Consider the following 27,508-nt stretch of genomic DNA (forward strand, 5'->3'; position numbering starts at 1 on the left):
CCACTCGGTCACATTTTCTTGCTAAGCCACCACGGAAATTCAGCCTTGACCAACTGGCAAATGTAAAACCGATTTAAATGCATCTCTCTCTCAAACGTCTACCTGGGAAGTGTTGGGGTTTCAAGCCTACGAATGTTTTAGAACCTCTAATAGCGATTTCCTATCTTTGAGAAGTTTGGGATTATCTGCATGGCGCCAAGAAAAGCAACAAAACCATGCAAAGCGCAGGGTTGGGTTTTTTTTAACCCTTCCCAAATCCTGCCCGGTGCTGCGCAATCTCTTACTTTTAAGCCAGTGAGATTCTTCAGGCCTTCTTTGCAAACCGTGCAACCCGCCTCAAAAGTCCAGGACTGAGGGATGTAGTTCCCCAGGTAATTCAGCTGCAGCTTTGGGGGAGAGAAAATAGCTGGGCTCACAATGTTGAAAGAGAAAACTTCCTTTCCTTTATCAGTCTGACTCCACCACAATATTACCTATATCAGTGATTCTCAACCTGGGGGTCGGGACCCCTCTGGGGGTCGAACGACCAATGACCATTTCACAGGGGTCACCTACGACCATGGGAAAAGACAAAAGCTTCTATTCTCGTGCCTTGGAACATATTTTACAATCTGACCAATCAGGCCTTTACAGTAGGGTTGTCCCTCTAATCTTCCTGCCAATCAGCTTCAAGCTCCGTTGGGAGAATTGGGGCTAGACTTATGGTTGAGGGCCACCACAACATGAGAAACTGTATTAAGGGGTTGCGGCATTAGAAAGGTCGAGAACCACTGGCCTATATGGAGATTCTCAGGCATCCAGGGCTGAAGAAGTGAAACGTCTTCAAAAGAAAGGAAATTAGAAAGTCCAGAAAAAGTTCAAAAACCCTAGAAAACCTGGGGAAAAAGAAGCACCTTTGGGACTTCCTTGTCATTAATTTTCATTGTCAGTCTATTCACTGAGGTAAATTCTGGATCTCCTTCACAATTTCTGGTCTTGGTTGATATGGAAATCAAGGCCCACCAAAACTGATCCAGAGCAAGCAGGACAAGAGAACAGCAAGTCCTTGACTTATGACCACAAGTGAGGGGCGAATTTATGTCGCTAAGTGAGACATTAAGTGGGTATTTGCCCCATTTTACGACCTTGCTTGGTTGTAAAATGGGTTAAGCGAATCGCTTTTGTTGTTCAAGATCAGTTAGTGAATTTGGCTTCCCCATTGATTTTGCTGCTCAGAAGGTCACAAAAATGGATCTCACACGATCTTGAAGTTTGATCACCATGGGGATGCTACAATGGTTTGAACTGCGAGAAAGGGCTCCAAAAGTACCTTTTTTCCCCAATACTGTCGTAACTTCGAATGCTCGCTAAATGAACTGTTGTAAGTCGAGAACTGCCTGTATATGCAAAACCTAGAAAGAACGTCATAGTTCCAGGGAGCCAGGATCTGGCCTACCTTGGTGGGTCCGTTTCCATGAATCACAACAGGGAGAGTATCAAATGCCAGATTCCTCAGTCTCACCCGGCCATTTTCAAATTTGAGAACCACTTCGTCTTCGGAGGCAAAGAAGCAGAGAAAAAAGAATGAAACAAAATGCCGACAACTACAAGATCAACAAAAAGGTTCTTTCACATGAATGCCAGGTGAGATATTGGTTTGGGAAAATTTAATAAAGTTAGACGAGCTTCTCGTGTCTGCCATTCTGCTTGCTTCACTTCACACAAGGCCCCGGAAAGAATACCGAGACGGAGAAGACACACCGACCCAGCTCCGTTCCCAAAACAATGTAAGCATTGCTAATTGGATGCTGACCAATAGTAAGAAGGCCAGGGGGAAAAGGGGAATAGTAAGGAGGCCGTTGAACGTTAACATCTAGCCCGGCTTTAGTATGATTGTGGTATGAGTAGGGATGTACAATTTTAATATTGGGGTTTTAGACCGTTTTAAATATTGGACTTTTTGCATTGGTTTTTGTATTTTTTATATGTTGTAAGCTGCCGAGTCCTTGGAGAAGGGTGGCATATAAGTCTGATAAACAAGCAAACAATATAATTACCGAATTTTGGGGAGTATAAGACACAACGTTCCCCCCCTAAAAGAGGCTAAAAATTTGGATGCATCTTATACTCCAAATTTAGCTTTTACTAAGCTTTTTTTTTAGCTCTAACAAGATGCTAATGTGATCTTCCATGCTTCACTAGCTAAGCGATCTTCCCTTTGCCTGCTTCTTTCCTTGCTGCTCCCGCTGACAATCAGCGGAGCCTTTTTTCAGCCCTAAAGAGCCCTTTTAACAGGAGATGTTCCTGATGATTGGAGAAGAAAGGCAGTAGAGAAGAAGCTGGTAACTATAGGCCAGTTAGCTTGACATCAGTTATAGTTATAGTTAAAACGATAAATCAGCACCTAAAAAAGTCAGTAACTTATTGGACCCAAACCAGCATGGCTTTACTGAGGGTAAACCATGTCAGACTAATCTCATTGATTTCTTTGACTATGTCACAAAGGTGTTGGATGAAGGTGGTGCCATGGACATTGCCTATCTGGACTTCAGCAAGGCCTTTGATATGGTTCCACATAAAGAGCTGATAGATAAGTTAGTGAAGATTGGATAGTTCAGTGGATTTGAAGCTGGCTGAAGCGTAGATATCAGAGGGTTGTTGTTAATGGCGAGTATTCTGAGCAGAGCCTGGTTACAAGCGGTGTGCCACAAGGGTTTATTCTAGGTCCTATTCTTTTTAATATGTTTGTGAGTGACATAGGAAAATGTTTGGTAGGGAAGGTTTGCCTATTTGCTGATGACTCTAAAGTGTTCAATAGGGTCTGTAATATAGCAAATGATTTAGCTTTATTAGATAAGTGGTCAAAGCAATGGAAACTGCAGTTTAATGTTTCCAAATATAAAATAACGCACTTGGGCAAAAGGAATCCTCAATCTGAATATTGTATTGGCAGTTCTGTGTTAGCAAAAACTTCAGAAGAAAAGGATTTAGGGGTAGTGATTTCTGACAATCTCAAAATGGGTGAACAATACTGTCAGGCAGTAGGGAAAGCAAGTGGAACGCTTGGCTGCATAGCTAGAGGTATAACAAACAGGAAGAGGGAGATTGTGATCCCGCTGTATAGAGCACTGGTGAGACCCTATTTGGAATACTGTGTTCAGTTCTGGAGACCTCACCTGCAAAAAGATATTGATAAAATTGAATGGGTCCAAAGACAGGCTACAAAAATGGTGGAAGGTCTTAAGCATAAAACGTATCAGGAAAGACGTCATGTACTCAATCTGTCTAGTCTGGAGGACAGAAGGGAAAAGGGGGACATGATTGAAACATTTAAATATGTTAAAGGGTTAAATAAGGTTCAGGAGGGAAGTGTTTTTAATAGGAAAGTGAACACAAGAACAAGGGGGCACAATCTGAGATTAGTTGGGGGAAAGATTAGAAGCCACGTGAGAAAAGAGTAGTAGATGCTTGGAACAAACTTCCAGCAGACGTGGTTGGTAAATCCACAGTAACTGAATTTAAACATATCTGGGATAAACATAGATCCATCCTAAGATAAAATACAGGAAATAGTATAAGGGCAGACTAGATGGACCATGAGGTCTTTTTCTGCTGTCAATCTTCTATGTTTCTAAGAGGTGCTAACAGTGAAGCAATCTTCTGTGCTTTGCCATCTAAGTGATCTTCCCTTCGCCTGCTTCTTTCCTTGCTGTTCCCTCCGACAAACAGCTGAGCCTTTTTCCAGCCCTAGACAGATGCTAACAGTGAAGTGATCCTCTGTGCTTTGCTAGCAGCGATCTTCCAATCCGCCTTTTTTTCCAGCTCTGGGTGCTAAGGAGTGAAGAGATCTTCATGTGCTTTGCTAGTGAAGCGATTGTCCCTTTGCCTGATTTTCTCATTCTTTCTCTCTCCGAAGAGAGAGACAGAAGTGAAGTATTTTAGAAACTGCTTTTTTCCCCCAACCAGGGGATAAAAATCAAGTGCGTGGGCTCAAAACCAGCAAACTAATGTGCTGAAGCTGACCAGACTAAAGACTAGCCAGGTGAATACCTGGTAGGCAGATTATTTTTTCCCTATTTTCCTCCCCTAGAACTAAGATGCGTCTTATATCCTGGTGCATCTTATACTCTGAAAAATATGGTAAGTGTAAAGTTTGTTGCACCGATTCTCCAGATTCTGCTTCCTTTTGCCTCTAACGATTGATTGCTCTAGTAAAGTATGCTCTTGGTGAAATCTCAGGCCAGGAGTCTTCTGTTCCTAGCTGGCTAAATAGGATGGATGCCATCCAGCTTTTCAAAGAAGCCATGTCCTTAGAAAAACCCCGATCCAACCCAAGGTATGATCTTAGGAGCTGCGGTGGCGCAAGTGGCTAGAGTGCGGTACTTGCAGGCTACTTCTGCTGACTGCCAGCTGACTGTAATTTGGGGGTTCAAATCTCACCAGGCTCAAAGTTGACTCAGCCTTCCATTCTTCTGAGGCGGGTATAATGAGGACCCAGGTTGTTTGGGGGGGGGGCAAGAGGCTGACTCTGTAAACCGCTTAGAGAGGGCTGTGAAACAGTGGAGTTGCTTGGCAAACCGCACAAGCAGAGATCAACATCCATTAAGTCCGTGAAACTCGCTTACAAATCTCCAGCAAGAGCAGGAGAATCTCACCCTTAGGTTGGCCAACATTTTATTTTGGACGCAGGATTTCCTTTCCACTCAAATACTCACCTAGAGCGCTGTTAAGATTTTGGAAGATCCTGCACCTATGATCCAAAGTGATGTTGATGGTCTTCTGCAGAGGAAGAAGGACAGAAAACAAAATGAAGCAGCAACCATAAAAAGGGACTGGAAGAGGTAAATGCAGTTTTATCTGTCTGTCTATCAGCAAGTTCTGAGGCAAAAGGCAGCTTGTAAAATGCATATACAGTGGTACTCTACTTAAGAACGCCTCTACTTAAGAACTTTTCTAGATAAGAATTGGGTGTTCAAGATTTTTTTGCCTCTTCTCAAGAACCATTTTCTACTTAAGAACCCGAGCCTGGAATAATTTCCCAGGAAATTTGAGAGCGGCATGAAGGCCCGGCCAGTTTCCTGCCATTCCTCTTTTAATCCCAGCCATCTGGGCTGCCAGAAGAGCCTTTTGGTGGCGCTTAAGGAGGCTTTGGCAGTCCAGAGCAAACAAAGCATTTTCCTTTCTCTGGGCGCTTGGACAGGGAATAAACTTCTGCCAGTGCCCAGAGAAAATAAATGCTCCCTTCGCTCTGGGCAGCCGAGGAGTCACCACAGCAAAGGAAAGGCGCCAGCTACAAAGTGAGCGAGGGAGAGGAGAGGCCTTCAGCATGGGAAGGAACAGGAAGCAGGTAGCAGCAGCAGCAGCCAGTGTATGGGAGGCAGTGTATGGGAGGCCCCTCACCTTACCTTCTTCCTTGGGCAGCAACTGTCCTCCTCCTCTTCTTCCTCCTCCTCCTCCCACCCAAATTCCGAGCTTTTATTTCTTTCCTAATGGGTTTGCATGCATTATTTGCTTTTACATTCATTCCTATGGGAAAAATTGCTTCTTCTTACAAACTTTTCTACTTAAGAACCTGGTCACGGAACGAATTAAGTTCTTAAGTAGAGGTTCCACTGTACAAAGAATCCCAAAACCCTCCCTCATGACCCGCCTGGTTTGGCTGGTTGGTTATTTATTTATTTAATATTTATTTATTTGATTGATTGATTGATTGATTTATAGATTGATTCATTGATTGATTTCTATGGCACCCTTCTCCTGAGACTCAGGGCGGCTCACAACAAATAAATACAAAACATTGGAGAAATCTTATTATTAAAACACACTAAAAGGCTACAAAGCTAAAAACATGTAGTTCAAACTCTAAATCCGCAATATGTTTAAAACCATTCATCCACATTCATCCTATTGTTCAATCATAGGCCAGGGGGAGATGTCAAAATTTCAATGGCCCCATGCCTGCTGGCAAAGATGTGTTTTTAAAGCCTTACGAAAGACTGGGAGGGCGGGGGCAGTAATCTCAGGGGGGGGGGAGTTGGTTCCAGAGGGCCAGGGCCGCCACCGAGAATGTCCTTCCCCTAGGCCAGTGATGGTGAACCTATGGCACAGGTGCCACGGCTGTTGTCCCAGCTCAGCTCCAATGTGCACGTGTGTGCCAGCCAGCTGATTTTTGGCTCACTCAGAGGCTCTGGGAGGGCGTTTTTGGCTTTGGGAGAGCCTCCAGGGGGATGGGGGAGGGCATTTTTATCCTCCCCTGGCTCCAGGGAAGCCTTTGGAGGCTGGGGAGGGTGAAACATGAGCCTACTGGGCCCACACCAGGCCCCCAGAGGGCCTCCGGAGGACAGGGGAAGCTGTTTTCGCCCTTCCCAGGCATTGAATTATGGGTTTGGGCAATTGCGCATGCGAGATAGCATGTATGCATGGTCTTTCGGCACACAAGGAAAAAAAGTTTCTTTTTAAGCATTAACCAGGGGATAAAATAATGTGCTGGAGCTAACCAGATTAAGGATGCTAGGCAGATGAATATCTGGTAAGCAGATTCTTTCCCCTATTTTGCTCCCCGAAAACTAAGGTGCTTCATATACTCTGAAAAATACTGTAATTGTTTACATGCATAGAGATCTGTCATGTCCTCCATGATTCAATTTATTAGGGGGGGAACTATGCAAGGTGGAAAAGAGATCCCGGACTGGGACTGCCAGATTCTGCATATCTGCTGCCTTTCTTGGTCACCCCCCAATACTCTCTGCTTTTAGAGCTCACCCGCTTTTCAGGGTCCAGGAATATGTTGGTATAAAACAGTTGGTCACTCTCGCTATCCAGGCCTTGCCAGTCAGCCACAAGCTGGCTGAGATACGGAGCATAACCTATGAATCCTGCAGGAAGAGAGAATACAGGCAGTTCTTGATATAGAAATACAATGGACTCACACATTTCCAGTGAAGGGCTGCAATTTTTTTTACTACCACGCTATGGACATGGCTTATTTTGTGGGTGTGGCTTGCCAACCACATGACCAGATGGGAGTGGCTTGACAATCATGTGACCGGAAGGTGGCTTAAAGGTCATGTGACTGGCTTAAAAGTGGCCAACTTGACATCACTCATCAGGGTTTTGGTTAGGGTTAGGGTACCTAGCCTCTCCTGGCCTCAAAGAGATACAATATCCCTATCTATTTACTATTACTGAACATCCAAAATATACCATTTAATTCTATGTATATATGCCATATATGTACATATATATTACACACAGACACACAAAAATATACATTATCTGTGTGGTCAGGTACGCAGAATCGGTAGAAAAATTTTGAATTTTTTTTCTTTTTTTCCCTTCTGGGCTCTGAGTATGTTTTTCCTATCACAGTAAATGAGGTTGAATGTGTATAATTTTAGAAGAGCTGTGCGTGCATGTGTGTGTGTGTGTACATACACATATAGTTTATATAGTAGATAATGAGAATAGAATTAAACAGTATACAGTGATCCCTCGATTATCGCGAGGGTTCCGTTCCAAGACCCCTCGCGATAATCGATTTTTCGCGATGTAGGGTTGCGGAAGTAAAAACACCATCTGTGCATGCGCGCCCTTTTTTCAATGGCCGCGCATGCGCAGATGGTGGAGGTGGGGAGCGACGAAAGTGCGGAAGCCGACAGATTGCTTTGAATGTCGGCTGCCCCCGCCCCCCCAGCACCCGCTCGCCCGCCGTTCGCCGCTCGCCCGCCCTTCGCCCGGCCACCCGCCCTTCGCTCGCTGCTTGCCCGGCCACCCGGGTTCGGGGGGTGCTGGGAAGCCCCCCAGGCTGGCTGCGACCTTTTAAAACAGCCGCGCCGCTTCCCAGCTGAGTCCTGAAGCCAAACGCGGAAGTTCGCCTTTGGCGTTTGGCTTCAGGACTCAGCTGGGAAGCGGCGCGGCTGTTTTAAAAGGTCGCAGCCAGCCTGGGTGGCTTCCCAGCACCCCCCCAAACCCGGGTTGGGGGTTCGGGGGGGTGCTGGGAAGCCCCCCAGGCCGGCTGCGACCTTTTAAAACAGCCGCGCCGCTTCCCAGCTGTCTCCCGAAGCCAAACGCGGAAGTGGGTTTTTTTTAAATTAATATTTTTTAAAAAATCGCGATATAGCGTTTCGCGAAGATCAAGATCGCGAAACTCGAGGGATCACTGTATTTTGGATGTTCAGTAATAATAAATTGATAGGGAAATTGTATCTCTTTGAGGTGAGAAGAACCGTAACTCTAACCCAAAGCCTTGATGTGAGTGACGTCACGTTGGCCACCTTTAAGCCAGTCACATGACCTTTAACCCACCCCTGGTCACATGATTGTCAAGCCACTCCCGCCTGGTCATATGGCTGGCAAGCCACACCCACAAAATAAGCCACGTATAACGAGGCGAAAGTGAAAGTTTTTTTTTTCTGAGTCTCATCCGCAAATAACAGCCGAGACTAAATTCTCTCATCTTCATTGTTTCCATCTTGTATTTGATTTTTGGAATCTATAAAATATTTTTTTCTTACTCTATGCTTTAATAAAAGATTTTAAACTGGAAATGGCTATTTAGAAGATTTCAATGCTTAAAAGAAGTTAGTAAAGATGACTAAAATTTCTTTTTTATAGTCTGTTAAAACATTGTGTTCTGGGCTGACATCTTAACTGCGGAGGAATATAACTTTGTTGCCTTATTTTTTTTTTCTCTCATCCTGTTGTCTTTGCAACATAATATCATTATATAACAACTTGAAAATAAATGGGAAATAGAAGGAACTGATACCTTTCCTTTGGAATATTTACCTTTGGATTAACCTACTTGGATTACTTGCTGACTGTCTTTGAACTACTTTGGATTACTTGCTGATTGTTTTTTTTCCTTGGGATTATTTTTTCCTCTGAGAACCTTTTCACATCTGCCTGATCATATGAACTTCTGACTTCTAACCTGACTCCATCTTGGGATCTATTTTTTTTGCCTTTGTCTTGAACTTGGAAAAGAACATAGACTCCATTTTAACTACAAGAAAATTATTAATTTGACTTTTTTTTTTCGTGAGACTTGCAATTGGGATTAAGTACAATTGTATTTTTTGACATTGGGATTCACACTCTTTATTCATCTAATATAATTTCCTGATTTATAAGAAGAACATAACTATACATATTGTGTTTTCTTTTTGATTAATTAACTCTTTCTTTGTTCTCCTTCTGATTTTCCTTCTTTTTATTTCTATTTTTGAAAGAAGTTTGAATTGAAGACTATGCATTGTTAGCAACCCTTGGTTTCCTGCTCTATTTTAACTATTTGAATTGAAATACTCCCCATTTCTTTTCTTTTTTTCTCTCCCTTTTTCTCCCTCTTCTTGCTGCCTTATTAAATCTTTTTTCTCTTCTTTTTTTCTTTGTACTTTTTCAAACTTTCCCTTTTTAAAATAGTTATTACTCTTTCTTTGCTGTCATTTATTTTGTCTTTTTATTAGACCATTTATTTTTAACTTTTACTGGTTTTTTTATTCCTAAAAGTTTTATATTAGTTTCCTGAGGTATTATATCTTTAAATTTTTAAAGACAATTTAAATTTTTAAAATAATTAATAACAATATATATTGGATTTTGAATTTTGAACTTTTTTGATAATTGAATAGTTATAATTTAAGCGTAACCGCTAATAAAACAGATTGAATAGATTTGGAATTTATAGAAATTTTCTCCTTTTCACTATATATAAATTTAGATTGATTTAAATTAACTCAAATTTTAAACAGCGGATTCAAAATTGATAATGTCAACTTATTCAACCGTTGTTAAAACAGTCAAAAAACAACCTACTGCAACAATCTCTTCTCCACAAGTGTCCCCACGTCCTTCCCCGACACACCAGGCCTCAGCTATGGCTTCCAAGGATAAAGAAAAAGACAAAACAACGCAGCCCAACTTTGCAACATTACAAGAAACTTTAAACAATATGCAGGACTCTATCTTTAAATCTCTAGAGAATGCCACCCAACAAAGAGAGGTTATAAAAGAGGATGCAACACAACAAAGGGAAGCCATAAAAGCAGACTTGGCAGAATTTAAAAAGGAGATGGCCCAACTGAAAGCTGATATGGGCGAGGTGAAAGACCAGATAAAGGAGATCCAACAAACACTACAAGAAAGTGATGATCGAGTGAAAAAGGTTGAAGAGAAATCTGACAAAAACGCAAAAAGAATTGATTATCTCGAAGGGAGAGCTGATGCAAGACACAGAAGACATGATGAATCAATTATTCAGCTGGAGATGCAACGTGCTTCGTATGGACTACGATTTCAGAATATGAAAGAGGAAAAAGATGAAGATTTAAAAATGACTATGGCGGAAACGATTGGAGGTATACTCCAGGAGGATCCTGCTGCGCTAGTGAAAGAAATCGATGAAGTTTACAGGACTTCGAATAGTTACATCCGTCGCCACAATCTTCCAAGAGAGATTCATATCAAATTCACCAGGAAAACTTTGCGAGATGACATACTCCATTGGGCAAGAAACTCCAAACTCCAACATCAAGGAGTGGAAATAAAAATATTAAAACAAGTTCCAAGAAGTGTCAGAGAGAGCAGAAGAGATTACCAGTTTCTTACCAGAATTTTGATCAAAGAAAATATAACCTATCGTTGGTTAATCCCACAAGGTCTTTCTCTGACATGGCGTTCTACAAGATACAAGCTGGAAAATGTAGAACAAGCTAGGTATTTCTTTGAAAATAGTGGCATCAGCCACATGGACTTTTCAGATAAACAACAAGAGGCTCATCAACAACCAGCACAACAGCAATCAGGGGAGATACTAGCAATCCAACAAGAAGAACTATTGGGGGCCACAGCTCTAGCAATAGAGCAGGACCAAGGTGCTATAAGAAGAGTTCAGCCTCAGCGAGAAACCAAAAAACCCACTAAATGACAACAACTAAAGATCTAAAGATCTTTTCGGTAAACGTTAACGGACTTAATGAACCAAGGAAAAGGAAACAAATCTTCTCTAAAATCAGAAATCAAAATGCTCAAATTGCAATATTACAAGAAGTACATATCAAAAAAGATAACCAAAAATTATTGTTGAATCCCAAAATTGGAAAAATGTATGCTGCATTAGCAGATCAAAAAAAAAGAGGTGTGGTGATGTATGTAGAGAATTCTATAAATTCCAAACAGATATATAAGGATAATGATGGTAGAATATTGATTGTACAAGTTGATATTGAACCTAGACCTATAGTGGTTGTTTCTATTTATGCTCCCAATGAAGACCAAATGATATTTTATAAAAATTTACATCAAATAATAATAGACTTAGCTATTGAGAATGTATTAATAATAGGTGATTTTAATGCTATTGTGAATAGGCAATTAGACCATTCAGGGGGAGGGAGCCATAATAAAAGGAAAAAAACAAAAAGAAATCTACTACCTAGTACTTTCCAAAAAATGAAAACAGAATTATTGCTAAATGATATATGGAGGGAAAGACACCCCCATAAAAGACAATTTACGTTTTATTCTAATCCCCACAAAATCTGGACAAGAATAGACATGGTATGGACATCAAAAATGGTTGCAGAAGAAATAAGGGAAGTAGAGATAGATGTTAATACATGGGCTGACCACAACCCAATAGTGGTCTATATAAGAAGGAACAACAAACAGAATATTTGGCGGATGAATAGAATTATACTAAATGATAAGAAATATAAAGATTGGATTGAAAAGGAATTAAAAATATTTCTTGAGATTAACAAAACCCCAGACACCACTCCACAGAATATATGGGATACACTCAAAGCTTATATAAGAGGGTTAACAATATCTTACACAGCAAAATACAATAAGGAAAATAAATTAAAGTACGTACAACTAATAAATGAATTAAAACAATTGGAATTTGCATCGCAGCAACACACCAAGAACAGAGACTTTAAAACAGAAATAAATGTAATTAAACATAAAATTAGAATTATAGAACAAAATCAAATAACTGAAAAAATTAAAAGAGCAAAACAACATTATTTTGAACATGCAAATAAACCAGGCAGATGGTTAGCATATAAACTTAGAAAGCAGAGTCAATCCAAATTGATAAAAAAATTAGAAGACAAAGATGGTACAATAAAATATGACACAGAAGGAAAGGCGGACATTGTTTATAACTTTTATAAAGATCTTTATGCCAAAGACAATGTTAGTGAAGATGAGGTTTTTAATTACTTACAGGCTTCAAAATTACCACAAATAACAGAAGATCAACAGACTATGTTGGATGGTCCAATAACAATGGAAGAACTCCTAACTATAATTAAAAAACAGAAAAACAATAAGGCCACTGGTCCGAATGCTATACCGGCAGAATGGTATAAGATAGACAATGAAATAGTAAGAAACTATATGTTAGAAATTTTTAATTCATGTAGACTTGAGGGCAAAATTCCGAAATCTTGGTCAGAATCGCTGACAACTTTAATACACAAATCCGGCACTGACCCACTAAAAATCAAAAATTATAGACCCATATCTTTATTAAATGTAGATTATAAAATATTTATTGCCATTTATGCAGATAGACTTAAAAGAATTATAAATGGAATAATACATCAAGACCAAAATGGATTTCTACCAGGGCGACAAATTAAAAATAACCTTAGAACAGTAATAAATACATTAGAATACTATGAACAACATCCAGATAAGACAGCATCCTTAATGTTCTTAGATGCTCAAAAGGCCTTTGACAACGTTAACTGGACATTTATAAAAATGCAATTAAACAAAATGAGATTTGGCTCAAAATTTGTTAATTTAATAGATACTATATACTCAAAACAAACGACTAAAATAATATTAAATAATAACCAATTACAAGCACTTGATATAAACAAGGGAGTTCGTCAAGGATGTCCTATATCACCATTGTTATTTATTATGACACTTGAAACTTTATTAATTAAAATAAGAGCGGATTCCGAAATAAAAGGTTTAACTATAGGAGACGAAACTTACAAACTCCAAGCTTTTGCAGATGACTTAACGTTTATAATTGAAGAACCGATAACAACTGTCCCTTCTTTATTGCAAACTATTGAACAATTCGGAAAGGTAGCAGGTTTAAAGATAAATAAAAGTAAAACTTCTTTCTTAACCAAAAATATGAATAAAATACAAGAAACTAAATTAGAAAATATTTCTGGAATAAAAACCGTAAAGAAAGTAAAATATTTAGGAATAAATTTAACAGCGAAAACAATAACTTTAAAAAATGATAATTACATAAAATTATTATCAGAAATTAAAAAAGATTTAGAAACATGGAACAACCTGAAAATATCATTTTTAGGAAGAATTGCCACAATCAAGATGAATATTTTGCCTAAGGTTTTATTTCTCTTTCAGGTAATTCCAATAAACCCAGGGGGAACTTTCTTTAAAACTTTGACAAACTTAGTTAAAAAATTTATATGGCAAGGGAAAAAAGCAAGGATAAAAATAAACTGTTTGGAAGACATTAAAGAAAGAGGAGGATTTGGTCTTCCAAACTGGAAATTATATTATCAGGCCGCCGCCTTAACATGGATTAAAGATTGGATAACCTTAGAGAATAAAAGAATATTAAATTTAGAAGGACATGATCTTATGCTGGGTTGGCATGCATTTATATGGTATGACAAGGAAAAAAATCACTCATATTTTAAAAGACACACATTAAGGAAGTATTTACTAGAGGTTTGGAAGGACATAAAGAAAAATCACTTCTTAAATGTCCCAGAATGGATAGCCCCCCTAGAAGCAATAACACATCCAAAATCTATAAAAGACACGAAAATATTTTATAGATATAAAGAATTATTAAATGATCAGATGAAGCTAAAGCTTAGGAATAAACTACAAGAAGAAGGGATAATAATAGATTGGTGGCATTATGCCCAGATTCGATCCAGATACCAGAAGGATATAACTCTTTATACTTTTAATAAAAGTAAGAATTTGCTAAGTCATTTAATTATTAATAACTCAGTAAAAATGATAGGGAAAATATATAAATTTCTTATCGCTCACAAAAATATAGAGTTGACTCTAAAAGATACCATGATAAGATGGTGCAGAAATATAGGCAAGGAAATAGATATAGATACTTGGGAAAAAGTCTGGATTAATAATTGGAAAATGACCAAGTCAGTTTCATTAAAAGAAAACCAAATTAAAATGTTTTATAGATGGCACCTTCCACCTAACAGGATAGCTAAAATGTTTCCTAAAACATCCCCACTGTGTTGGAAATGCAAGAAAGATATAGGAACTTATTACCATCAATGGTGGACATGTAGCAAAGCTAAAACTTATTGGAAGATGATTGAGAAGATATTAAAAGAAATATTAAAATATGACATAGATAACACCCCGGAATTTTACTTATTAGGAATTACTAATCAGACTTATAAGAAGGAAACTCTTTACTTAATTATACACATATTAACTGCGGCTAGAATAATATATGCGCAAAACTGGAAGGGGGAGGAAATCCCCAAGAAAGAAGAAGTTATAGCTAAAATATTAGATTGCGCTGAAATGGATATGATGACAAGACGATTAAACGATCAAGAAGATACAAAATTTTACGAAACATGGAACAACATATATAAATGGTTAGATAAGAAAAAATAAGAGATAGATCTGTTTTTATTTAGGTAATAACAATATTAGATGTATTTGTTGATGATTTTGACATAGTTGTTTACTCACAAGCGATATATTAAAAATTTTGTTTTATGTATGCTTAGTAATTGAGATTAGTTTGAATGTTTGATTAGATGAATATATTACACTTAAATAACACATTAAGCATTTTTACTTATACTGTACTAATATTGCATTTAAGATTTGAAAATTTTTTACTATACTTTTTAACATTCAACAAATGTTTGATTATGTATTCTTTTCTCTATTCGAATGTATACTTTCAAAAGAAGCGGGGAAATACATCCCCATTTTATGTTTAATGTTTGTACGTCTGTATGTCTGTTTTATGAAAAATAATAAAAAAATTGAAAAAAAAACAAAAACAAAATAAGCCACACCCACAGCGTGGTAGTAAAAATTTTTGCAGCCTTTTACCGATTGGGTTCCTACTGGAATGGTAGGGGTGGGCGTACCAGTAGTAAAAATGGAGCAGCACGCACAGCTTTGGGTCTCTGGCATGCGTGCATTTGCACCCCAGAAAGATTTTGCTTCTGCACATGTGCAGGAAGCAAAATCTTGTGAGGGGACGCACATGTGTGTGAGATTTCTGCACATGTGCAGAAGCAAAAAAAACCATCAAAATCTCATGCACGCATGCGTCCCCTGGGGAGATCTTGCTTTCTGCACATGCGGAGAAGCAAAATCTCGCTGGGACGCACCTATGCGCCCGCAACAAAAGCAAAGCTGCACTCTCAGTGCACCGGTACCGGCAGAATCGGGAATCCGCCCCTGGTCATAGGTCCCTTTTTTCCCCAGTGCTGTCATAACTTGAAACGGTCAGTTCTCTCTCTTTCTTGAGCTCAAATGGGTAGCTGAGCCCACTGAATGGTGCTGACACCAAAGGGGGGGGGGAAATTGTATTTAGAAGGTAAAATTTCCCCCTAGCTTCCTTTCCCTTCCTGCTCGCACAGAATTCCTCCCGAGAGCTTCCATACTTTCATTTATTCCTTACCTCCAGATCCCAGGAATCTCTTCCCTTCTTGGACCACGGGGTACTTGGCTTCCAACCTCCGGTCGGGATAGATCAAAGTCTCCGAGGAGAAGACGACTTTCGACTTGGCTTGCTTGAACTTCTTCAGGACTTCTGCAGGCCCCGAAGCAAAGATGACGTCGTAGCTGCAAGGGGAGGGGGAGAAAGCGATGAGACATTCGAAGGGAAGTTTACCCCGCAAAGAAAGAAACAGGGAAGAATGGAGAAATTGCCTGCTTGGAAGCAAGTGCTCCATTTTAAAGATCCTTTTGCGTTCCACTTTTTTTGCCCCTCTCCAAGATGGAGATTCTGTGGTTGCAGTGATGGGCTCCTATGGGTACAGTCAAGTATGCAGAACCAGTAGAATTTTTTTTTCTTTTTTCCCCTTCTGGGCTCTGGGTATGTTTTTCCTATTGTAGTAAATGAGGTTGAATGTGTATAATTTTAGAAGAGCTCTGTGTGTGTGTGTGTGTGTGTACATGCACAGTTTATAGAGCAGATCATGTATATTTTTGTGTGTCTGTGTGTAATATATATGTACACCTATGGCATACATACATAGAATTAAATAGTATATTTTGGATGTTCAGTAATAGTAAATAGAGAGGGAAATTGTATCTCTTTGAGGGGGAAGAGGCCAGGCACCCTAACCCAAACCCTTGACGTGAGTGATGTAAAGTTGGCCACCTTTAAACCAGTCACATGAATCTTTAAGCCACCCCCCCACAGTCACATCATCATCAAGCCACTCCCACCTCATCACATGGTTGGCAAGCCACACCCACAAAATAAACCATGCCCACAGTGTGGTAGTAAAATTTTTTGCAGCTCTTCACTGCTGAAAACCATTTTAGACAAATGGTTATCCAACACTGGAAGTTTTTACTTCCTGTGTTGGAGTATTCACAACTTCTAGAGGCAAGATGTTCCACTGATTCATTGTTCTAATTGTCAGGAAATTTCTCCTTAGTTCTAAGTTGCTTCTCTCCTTGTTTAATTTCCACCCATTGCTTCTTGTTCTACCCTCAGGTGCTTTGGAGAATAGGTTGACTCCCTCTTCTTTGTGGCAACCCCGAGATACTGGAACATTGCTATCATGCAGCTTGTCCACTGGTTCATATTTATGACCGTCGCTGTGTCCCAAGGTCATGTGATCCCTTTTGTGACCTTCTTTTGATAAACAAAATCCATGGTGAAGTCCGATTCACTTAACAGCTATTATTATTACTATTACTACTACTACTACTACTACTACTACTACTATTATTATTATTATTATTATTATTATTATTATTATTATTATGTCAATACAACACAGCAAACGAGATCACTATGCTGGATTTCGTATTTCATCACCAGTCGGGCACTTCCCAAGCACCTAGGACTGCATGATGTAGCAGCGAATTATATGTGCCAATCCCAGTAAAGCGGCCTTTTGCAATTGACAGGTGGAGATTTTGTCAATTCTGATGGTTTTCAAATGTCCGCTGAGATCCTTTGGCACTGCGCCCATCATGCCAAGGACCACTGGGACCACTTTCACTGGCTTATGCCAGAGTCGTTGCAGCTCGATTTTTAGATCTTCGTATTTCACTAATTTCTCTAGCTGCTTCTCCTCAATTCTGCTGTATCCTGGGATTGCGATGTCGATGATCCATTATCATTATCATTATTTTTTGGATTTATATGCCACCCCTCTCCTAGCACTCAGGGGGGAGGAGCGGCTTACAACATATCAAACAACAAATACAAGGGCTAAAACCAATTAAATTTAAAACTAAACAAACAATCTAAAATCCCCAGCTGTGTTAAAAATCAACCATACTCATTCAAATAGCAATCATACAAACATTCGTCAGCCAGGGGGTTGAGATCTAATCGCCCTAAGTCTGGTGATATAAGTGAGTCTTAAGACTATGATGAAAGGCAACAAGGATGGGGGCAGTGCGAATCCCCGAGGAAAGCTGATTCCAGAGGGCCAAGGGCCCCCACAGAGAAGGCCCTTCCCCTAGGCCCCGCCAAGCGACATTGTCTGGTTGACGGAACCTGGAGAAGGCCAACTCTGTGGGACCTAACCAGTCACTTGTCAAGAATCATGAGGTACAACACTTAATTATTGCCATAGGGGTCAAATAAGCAATGAGGAAATCTTAGGATACAAGCAACAAGTTACAGTCATAAAGTCATAAGTGGGAGGAAATGGGTGATAGGAATGATGAGAAAAAAAACCTAGTAGTAATAGTAGTGCAGACTTAGTGAACAGTTTGACAGCGTTGAGTGAATTATTTGTTTGGCAGAATGATGGCGTTCAGGAAAAAAATGTTCTTGTGTCTAGTAGTCTTGGTGTGCAGTGGTCTGAAGCGATGTTTTGAGGGTAGGAGTTGAAACAGTTTATATCCAGGATGCGAGGGGTCAGTAAATATTTTCATACCAATTGTTGTTGTTGTTACTATTATTATTATTATCATATTATTATTATTACATAGGCTTTCCCCATTTCTTGAAAAAACAATCTCCTATTTGTGAACTGAAAAAGAGACCGTCTTTTAAAAAAAAAATTATTGCCTCTTTTTTTCATGAACAAACAGCTGAGCTTTCAAACAATATCCCCCCCACACACACACATCTAAATATTAACATTATTCCAAGACCTACGTATATTTGGGAGCTGATACCAGAGGGCCGGGGTCCCCACAGAGAAGGCTCTTTCCCTGAGTCCCGCCAAGTGACATTGTCTAATTGACAGGACCTGGAGAAGGCCGACTCTGTGGGACCTAACCGGTCGCTGGGACTCATGTGGCAGACAGTGGTCCTGCAAGTAATCTGGCTATGCTGCTGACTTATCAATTGTAGCAATTCCCGTAACAGAAAAAGGTAGTAAAACTCACTTAACAAATGTCTCACTTAAACAAACAGATAATTGTGGACGTAAGTAGAGGACTATCTATATTTAGCTCCTGGCTACAGGAGGCAAGGAATCCTCTCACCCACCTCATGTTTGCATCCAGCAGCTCCTGCTCAGCCAGGAAATTACCTGTCGGTGAAAAGGATCACCAAATCTTCCTTCTCGGCATACGCTTCCAAAGCCAATTTCAAAAGACGGATCTTCTGTCCACCTCCGGTTCGCAGCACCTCTCGGTCAAGCCATTCTTTTCCTAGTCCCAGAACCTGGACGGATCAAAGGGGATTTGGGCTTTTTAATAAGTTTCAAAACACTTTGTTGAGTGCTCTAAACTAGGGGATTCCAACCTTGGTGTTGAATCGTAGTAGATTCAGAAATAGATAAAGAACATCACAGGGTGAAAAAAGCCAAAGGCCTTACTTTATTACTGAAGAGGCCATGAAGCCAAAAGAACTAAAAGAAGCAACTTACCCTAACTTATTAATCCTAACTTATTTCACACAGCACCCTTTAATAATTCTCTGTTTTCTATGACCCAATGCAGCTAATATGTTGTAATTCATGAGCCTGCCAACATCATAGATAATGCTGCAGGTATAGCAATAGATGTTTACAGGAAGTTTGTGAGATGCTAGGTAAAAGAACGTGCTTAATGGTGCCAGCCAGCACTCCCCATCTTTTCTCATGATCTCATATAATACTGTCCATTCCTGAGAACATGAACTTTCCCTAAACTTTCCAGGCCTACCCAGAAGTCTGCAATTGCAAAGCCTGAACTAAATACATGTTAATTTATACTAACAGCATATTGTGAACTAATAAATGTTCCATGTCTGGTTCCCGTCATATCTGGGCGTGGCCATCTATATGATCTTTGACATACACAAGGAATACTACACCTTGACAACACTTAAGGCTTGTGGACTTCAACTCCCAGAATTCCTCTGCCAGCTTTGCTGGCTGAGGAATTCTGGCACTTGAAGTCCATGAGCCTTAAACGTTACTAAGGTTGGAGACAATATTGGGTTCCTACCTGGACACGCGGAGGAGGGGGGGTGACACAGTGTTCTGGTAGCAAAAATAGAACTGTGCATGCATCGCAGGGTGACCGGCAGGTAGGCATGCGTGTGGGAGTGAGATTTGGCTTCTTTGCATGTGCGGGAAGCAAAATCTCGCAAGAGGACGCACAGGTGGATAAGATTTTGGTGATTTTTGGCAATTTTTTGCTTCTGCGCAATGCAGGAAAGGGAAAAAAATCACTGAAATCTCACACGCCCGTGCAGAATTTGCTTCCTGAGAATGCGCAGAAGCCAAATATCATGCTGATATGTGGCAACCTTTAAGACTTGTGGATTTCAACTCCCAGAATTCCTCATCCAGGCTGAATAATTCTGGGAGTTGAAATCCACAAGTCTTAGAAGTTGCCAAGGTTGGAGACAATATTGGGTTCCTACCTGGATGGGGGGGGGAGCAGGGGGAAAACAGCGTTCTGATAAAATTGCTCGGATCTGAGCGGATCTCGACTCCAATTGGAAAACAGAATCGACTGACAACGAGTCAGTTGAGGTGACTGGGGCCCGTACTTTTCCACCTGTCTGGGAAGAGTTTGATCTGGTGACACCTGATGAAGTGGACAAGGCCATTGGAGCTGTGAGTTCCGCCACCTGTTTGCTGGATCCGTGTCCCTCCTGGCTGGTCTCGGCCAGCAGGGAGGTGACACGGGAGGTGACACGGAGCTGGGTCCAGGAGATTGTCAACGCTTCTTTGGAGAGGGGGTCCTTCCCGGATCCCTACAAGGAGGCACTTGTGCACCCCCTCCTCAAGAAGCCTTCCCTGGACCCAGCCATTCTCAACAACTATCGCCCAGACTCTAATCTTCCCTTTATGGGGGAGGTTGTTGAGAAAATGGTGGCGCTCCAGCTCCAGCGGTCCTTGGAAGAAGCCGATTATTTTGGCCCTCAGCAGTCAGGATTCAGACCCGGCTAGAGCACGGAAACTGCTTTGGTCGCGCTGATGGATGATCTCTGGCGGGCCTGGGACAGGGGTTTATCCTCTGTCCTGGTGCTTCTTGACCTCTCAGCCGCTTTCGATATTATTGACCATGGTATCCTTCTGCGCCTGCTGGAGGGGTTGGGAGTGGGAGGCACTGTTCTTCAGTGGTTCTCTTCCTACTTCTCCGGTCGGTCGCAGTTGGTGTTAGTGGGGGGTCAGAGGTCGACCTCTAGGTTGCTCCCTTGTGGGGTACCTCAGGGGTCGGTCCTCTCCCCCCTACTATTTAATATCTACATGAAATCGCTGGGTGAGATCATCCAAGTGCATGGGGTGAGGTATCATCAGTATGCAGATGATACCCAGCTCTACATCTCCACCCCTTGTCCAGTCAGTGAAGCAGTGGAAGTGATGTGCCGGTGCCTGGAGACTGTTGGGGTCTGGATGGGTGTCAACAGACTCAAACTCAACCCAGACAAGACAGAGTGGCTGTGGGTTTTGCCTCCCAAGGACAACCCCATATGTCCGTCCATCACTCTGGGGGGGGAATCACTAACCTCCTCAGAGAGGGTCCGCAACTTGGGCGTCCTCCTCGATCCACAGCTCACATTAGAGAAACATCTTTCAGCTATGGGGGGCGGCATTTGCCCAGGTTCGCCTGGTGCACCAGTTGTGGCCCTATTTGGACCGGGAATCACTGCTCACAGTCACTCATGCCCTCATCACCTCGAGGCTCGACTACTGTAATGCTCTCTACATGGGGCTACATTTGAAAAGTGCTCGGAAACTTCAGATCGTGTAGAATGCAGCTGTGAGAGCTATCATGGGCTTTCCTAATTATGCCCATGTTTCACCAACACTCCGCAGTCTGCATTGGTTGCCGATCAGTTTCCGGTCACAATTCAAAGTGTTGGTTATGACCTATAAAGCCCTTCATGGCGTCGGACCAGAATATCTCCGGGACCACCTTCTGCCGCACGAATCCCAGCGACCAGTTAGGTCCCACAGAATTGGCCTACTCCGGGTCTCGTTGACTAAACAATGTTGTTTGGCGGGACCCAGGGGAAGAGCCTTCTCTGTGGCGGCCCCGACCCTTTGGAACCAACTCCCCCCAGATATCAGAGTTGCCCCCACCCTCCTTGCCTTTCGTAAGCTCCTTAAAACCCACCTCTGACGTCAGGCATGGGGGAATTGAGACTTTCCCTTCCCCCTAGGCTTATAAAATTTATGCATGGTATGTCTGTATGTATGATTGGTTTCTTAAATTAGGGTTTTTAAATTAACTTAAATATTAGATTTGTTTATATTGTCTTATTATTGTTGTTAGCCGCCCCAAGTCTATGGAGAGGGGAGGCATACAAATCTGATAAATAAATAAATAAATAAACAAACAAACAAATAATAAATAAATAAACAAATAAAATGGAGCTGTGCGTGCAACTCTGGGTAACCAGCGGGCAGGCGCATGCATTGCAGTGAGATTTGCCTTCTGTGTGTGGGCAGGAAGCAAAATCTCGCAAGAGGATGCATGGGCGTGAGAGATTTCAGTGATTATCAGTGATTTGTTTTCCCTTTCGCGCAATCACTGAAATCTCGTGCACCCATGCATTTTCTCACGAGATTTGCTTCCTGCACATGCGCAGAAGCCAAATCTCACTCTGACCCGTGCAAACGCCCACCAGATGCGCATTCACACTCAGAGCTGTGCGCAATCAGCACTCGTAGTGGATGTAAATTGCAACACCCGTTAGTTGGAGACCCCTGCTCTAAACTGAACTGAAGTTAACAACCAACAACATTTTGTTTAGTGAATGACTTTCACTGTGCTGGAAGGTGTTTTCTTTTAACAGACATTTACTGTCTGAACTATAAGGTTCCCAAATATTATATTATCCATTTAATAAGTTTGTGCTTTGGGGCACAATAAAGAACAAATATTAGCAACTAACAGCTGTAGAAAAAACTAATATCACAACAAACTCATGAACTGACCGTCAGGGTTCCAAATAGCATCCCAAACTAAATCAGAGTCCGAGGCAAAGTATCCTTCAAAGTTCCAATTTATTAGCAGAGCCACATTGGCACATCTGTGAGAAACCCGAATCTAAAGCTCCAAAGAGATTTCTCCACCCAATTTAAAATTCATTCCTTTGTTCCCACACCCATTCGCCTTCTACCAACGTTTCCGTTACTCCCATCAGGATGACCTTGAGAATCTCGAAGGAATTTGTTATGGCTACATCTCTCCAGCCCTCATGCACGAGCCCCTCCCAAATTCCAACGAGAGTACACATTCTAAGCATAAAGTGTGGCAGGCTAAAGTCTTCAATAAAATATGGCTTGGCCATTACACTGACATTAAGAAATTATGCAGTATATGCTGTCTGCTTTTGCTTTTAAAAATGCATGCTTTTCCAAGGATGGATTTTAAAATTTGAGGAACTGCAAAGAGTTTTGAATAAGGAACTATTATTATTTATTAGATTTGAATGCCGCCCTTCTCCGAAGACTCCATAATTGGATTTCGACTTGATACAACCTGGGATGTTTATTCCACTTAGTTATTTGCGCTACCTTGAGATTATAGTTGAAAACCTGGGCTGAACGTCTGAAACGGTTGAAACCTTCCGTCTCCTTGGTAGCCACAGTGATGACCAATAAATTATCTGGTTGGATGAAAAGAAAAAAACAGAATCAGACATATATTCTCAAAATTATCCTCAATTGCTACAAATATCTATAATATCTTATCACGCCAAATTGTAAGTGATTCTGTATGCATGTGTGTTTCTTTGGATAATTCATTGGGTTTATTATGGTTTTACTGTTCTTTATTAACTAATATTTGACTTTTGTTGTATTGTATGTATTATTTACTGAAAGCTGCTCTGAGTCCCATTGGGATTGGACGGCATAGAAGTCAAAGTAATTACATTAAATTAAATTCCCACATTCCCCAATCACTGCAACTTAAAAAAACAACAACATTGCATCCTCGAGAGACACAACTCAGATCTAAAACCCAGGCTGCGAATGGAAGGATTTCCACATTCCAGAGCAACAAAGATGATTGGGGAATTGGAGGCTAAAACATATGAAGAACAGCTTCAGGAACTGGGTATGTCTAGTTTAATGAAAAGAAGGACCAGGGGAGACATGATAGCAGTCTTCCAATATCTCAGGGGTTGCCACAAAGAAGGGGGAATCAAGTTATTCTCCAGAGCACCTGAGGGCAGGACGAGAAGCAACAGGTGGAAACTAATCAAGGAGAGAAACAACTTAGAACTAAGGAAAAAATTCCTGACAGTTAGAACTAAGGAATCAGTGGAACAACTTGCCACCAGAAGCTGTGGATGCTCCAACACTGGAATTTTTAAAGATGATGTTGGATAACCATTTTTCTTAAGAAATGTAGGGTTTTCTGACTAAGCAGGGGGTTGGACTAGAAGACCTCTAAGGTCCCTTCCAATTCTATTTTTGTTGTTGCTGTTGTTATAGAGTAGAGCAGAGCAGAGCAGAACAGAACAGAATAGAATTCTTTATTGGCGAAGTGTGGACACAGAAGGAATTTGTCTTTGGTGCATATGCACTCAGTGTACATAAAAGAAAATATTCATTTGTGAAGAATCATGAGGTGCAACACTTAACGATTGTCATAGGGGTCAAATAAGCAATGAGGAAACAATCAATATTGATAAAAATCTTAAGGATACAAGCCACAAGTTACAATCATACAGTCATAAGTGGGAGGAAATGGGTGATAGGAACAATGAGAAAAAACCTCGTAGTAATAGTAGTACAGACTTAGTAAATAGTTTGACAGTGTTGAGGGAATTATTTGTTTCGCAGAGTGATGGTGTTCAGGAAAAAACTGTTCTTGTGTCTGGTTGTCTTGGTGTGCAGTGCTCTATAGTGACTTTTTGAGGGTAGGAGTTTAAACAGCTCACATTAGAGAACCATCTTTCAGCTGTGACGAGGGGGGCGTTTGCCCAGGTTCGCCTGGTGCACCAGTTGCGGCCCTATCTGGACCGGGAGTCACTGCTCACAGTCACTCATGCCCTCATCACCTCGAGGTTCGATTACTGCAACACTCTCTACATGGGGCTACCTTTGAAAAGTGTTCGGAAACTTCAGATTGTGCAGAATGCAGCTGCGAGAGCAGTCATGGGCTTCCCTAGGTATGCCCATGTTACACCAACACTCCGCAGTCTGCATTGGTTGCCGATCAGTTTCCGGTCACAATTCAAAGTGTTGGTTATGACCTATAAAGCCCTTCATGGCATCGGGCCAGAATATCACCGGGACCGTCTTCTGCCACACGAATCCCAGCGACCGATTAGGTCCCACAGAGTTGGCCTTCTCCAGGTCCCATCAACTAAACAATGCCATTTGGCGGGACCCAGGGGAAGAGCCTTCTCTGTGGTGGCCCCGACCCTCTGGAACCAGCTCCCCCCAGAGATTAGAACTGCCCCCACCCTCCTCGCCTTTCGTAAATTCCTTAAAACCCATCTTTGCCGTCAGGCATGGGGGAATTGAAACATCTCCCCCGGGCCTATACAGTTATTTATGGTATGGTATGCTTGTGTGTATGTTTGCTTTTAATAATGGGGCTTTTAGTGTTTCTTTTAAATTATTAGATTTGTTATATATTTTTTATTATTGTTGTGAGCCGCCCCGAGTCTACGGAGAGGGGCGGCATACAAATATAATAAATAAATAAATAAATAAACAAACAAACAAACAAACAAATAAATAATGTCCAGGATGCTAAGGGTCAGTAAATATTTTCACAGGCGTTATGATGATTATGATGATTATGATGATTATGATGATTATGATGATTATGATGATTATTATGATGATTATGATGATTATGATGATTATGATGATTATTATTATTATGATCAGTACAACACAGCAAACAAGGTCACTGGATTTCGCATTTCATCACCAGTTGGGCGCTTCCCAAGCACCTAGGACTGCGTGATGTAGTGGCGAGTTATGTGTGCCGATCTCAGTAAAGCGACTTTTTGCAATTGACAGATGGAGATTTTGTCAATTCCAATGGTTTTCAAATGTCCGCTGAGAAAAACCATCAGAATATTATTATTATTATTATTGTATCATTATTACGTAGGTTTTCCCCATTTCTTGAAGAAACAATCTCCTATTTGTGACTGAGAAAGAGACAATTTGTACAAAAAAAATTATCATCTCTTTTTTTTCATGAACAAACAGCTGAGCCTTCAAATAATATTCCCGCCCCTGCCTAAATACTGACATTTTTCCAAGACCTACGTACGTGTGGGACGTGAATTTAAATAAGTCGGAAATGGGTGCCCAAACCTTCGCTTGAATCCTTCTCTCCCAGCATATTCACATGTCACAAAACCAACCCTGGAGTTGACCAGCAAGAAATAATGCCAAGCAGCTGAAATGTAATTTATAACCCCTCTGTTCCGTTTGGCATGGTGAGCCTGCAGCATGGCAGGGGGAAAAAACGGCATGCCAAAAACCTTTTTGGAAATATGGGAGGACAGCCTTCATTCAAAAGAGCTAGCTTGGATGTCTTCAGGCCTGTGTGAAACACACATGTACACACACATCTAAAACTTGCAAACCCCACATCCAAAGCATGTCAGGAAGGCAATTTCTAGCCCTGTTTGAGAAGGGAAAGCTGACATCGTGATTTATAGCCAGAGAAGGGAAAGGTTTATATCCCGATTTATATCCTGCTTCTTTCAGAAGGTTCCCCTAGGTAAATGATTAAGGATCGAGGCTATTTTATCGCAATTTAGCGAGACTTATTTGAGTCCAAACGTCAGAGAAGTAATCTGGATCTCACAGGGGAAAAAAGGTGACACTTTCTGAATAAAATCTGTTGGTCTGAAAAAAAGGCTTCTCCTGATTTCTTACTACCAAAGAGTTAAGAAGACAAACTGCCAAACTGAGCAAGATCACACAACTTAGGATGATTTTAAAAACTTTTTGGAGAGAAAGAGAGATAGATAAGAGAGAGAGAAAAAAGAGAGAGAAAAATATATGGATAGAGAGAAAGAGAGATAGATAGATAGATAGGAGAGGGAGAGGGAGAGAGAAGAGAAAGAGAAGAGAAAGATACACACAGAGAGAAGAGAAACATAGATAGATAAGATAGATAGATGGGTAGACAGACAGACAGACAGACAGACAGACAGACAGACAGAGAGATAGAGGTGGAGAGAAAAGGGGGGGGAAGCAGAAAAGGAGATTTTTGGGGAAAAACCACACACAATGGTGGTGTGCTGAGCAAGCCAATCAAATATTTATGACGATTGCAGACCATCCCTAGTGAAATTGGATGAGTAAAGAGCATAACTGTTTCTCATCCTTTCCATTTCCCCAGGAGAAAAAAAGGTCCCTTGAAGGATTTTGGAGAAAGAAAAAACTCCCAAGCCAATTTTCCCCAAAACTTTTCAACCACCGCTCTGTGCCAGGGATGGGGACGGCTATTGAGAGAGCACACTGCAAAGAAACTTGGGTATGTGTGCACCAACACAACACTCACACGCAGGCACACGCACACAAATTCCTGAGCTTACCATCCTCTGCTGCGCTGGGGCTCCCACCCTCCAGGGGTGTTAGGAAAAGTAAAAAGAGTAGCAGAAATGGTGGGGACATGGTGAGGAGACTTCGAGGAGGGGAGAAGCCTGCAGACTTTGCTTGGGAAGGAAGCCCCTCCTTGTCAGCCGGGGGCTGATGTGCCACGCAATGAACACGCCTCCCCCCCAAGTGTGGGGAGGGAGGGGGGGGAGGCAGGCTTCCTCCTCCTTCTCCTCCCTCTGTTCCTCTCTTCCTCCTGTCCATCCCGGGTCCCCTTCATCGTCCCTCTTGGGTGGAGAACCAGAGGCTGCCTGACATCCACCCTTGAAAGGAAG

At 41.2% G+C, this 27,508-nt stretch overlaps 1 protein-coding gene across 2 annotated transcripts in view; it reads right to left on the bottom strand.

Moving 5' to 3' along the window:
• Positions 1–27,508, bottom strand: part of PLOD1 (procollagen-lysine,2-oxoglutarate 5-dioxygenase 1) — a 47,129-nt gene that overhangs the window by 18,975 nt on the left and 646 nt on the right. For both annotated transcript variants that reach the window (XM_070759406.1, XM_070759405.1), the window contains exons 2-9: positions 27,173–27,496; positions 23,166–23,257; positions 18,735–18,868; positions 15,683–15,846; positions 6,742–6,854; positions 4,695–4,758; positions 1,436–1,533; positions 285–386 (exon numbers count right to left, since the gene is read on the bottom strand). In XM_070759406.1, the coding sequence (XP_070615507.1) occupies positions 285–386; positions 1,436–1,533; positions 4,695–4,758; positions 6,742–6,854; positions 15,683–15,846; positions 18,735–18,868; positions 23,166–23,257; positions 27,173–27,437 (1,032 nt within the window). In that variant the 5' untranslated portion in view covers positions 27,438–27,496. The remainder of the gene's footprint in view (positions 1–284; positions 387–1,435; positions 1,534–4,694; positions 4,759–6,741; positions 6,855–15,682; positions 15,847–18,734; positions 18,869–23,165; positions 23,258–27,172; positions 27,497–27,508) is intronic.

The sequence above is a fragment of the Erythrolamprus reginae genome, chromosome 8 (assembly GCF_031021105.1).
Source record: "Erythrolamprus reginae isolate rEryReg1 chromosome 8, rEryReg1.hap1, whole genome shotgun sequence".
Lineage (NCBI taxonomy): Eukaryota > Metazoa > Chordata > Lepidosauria > Squamata > Dipsadidae > Erythrolamprus > Erythrolamprus reginae.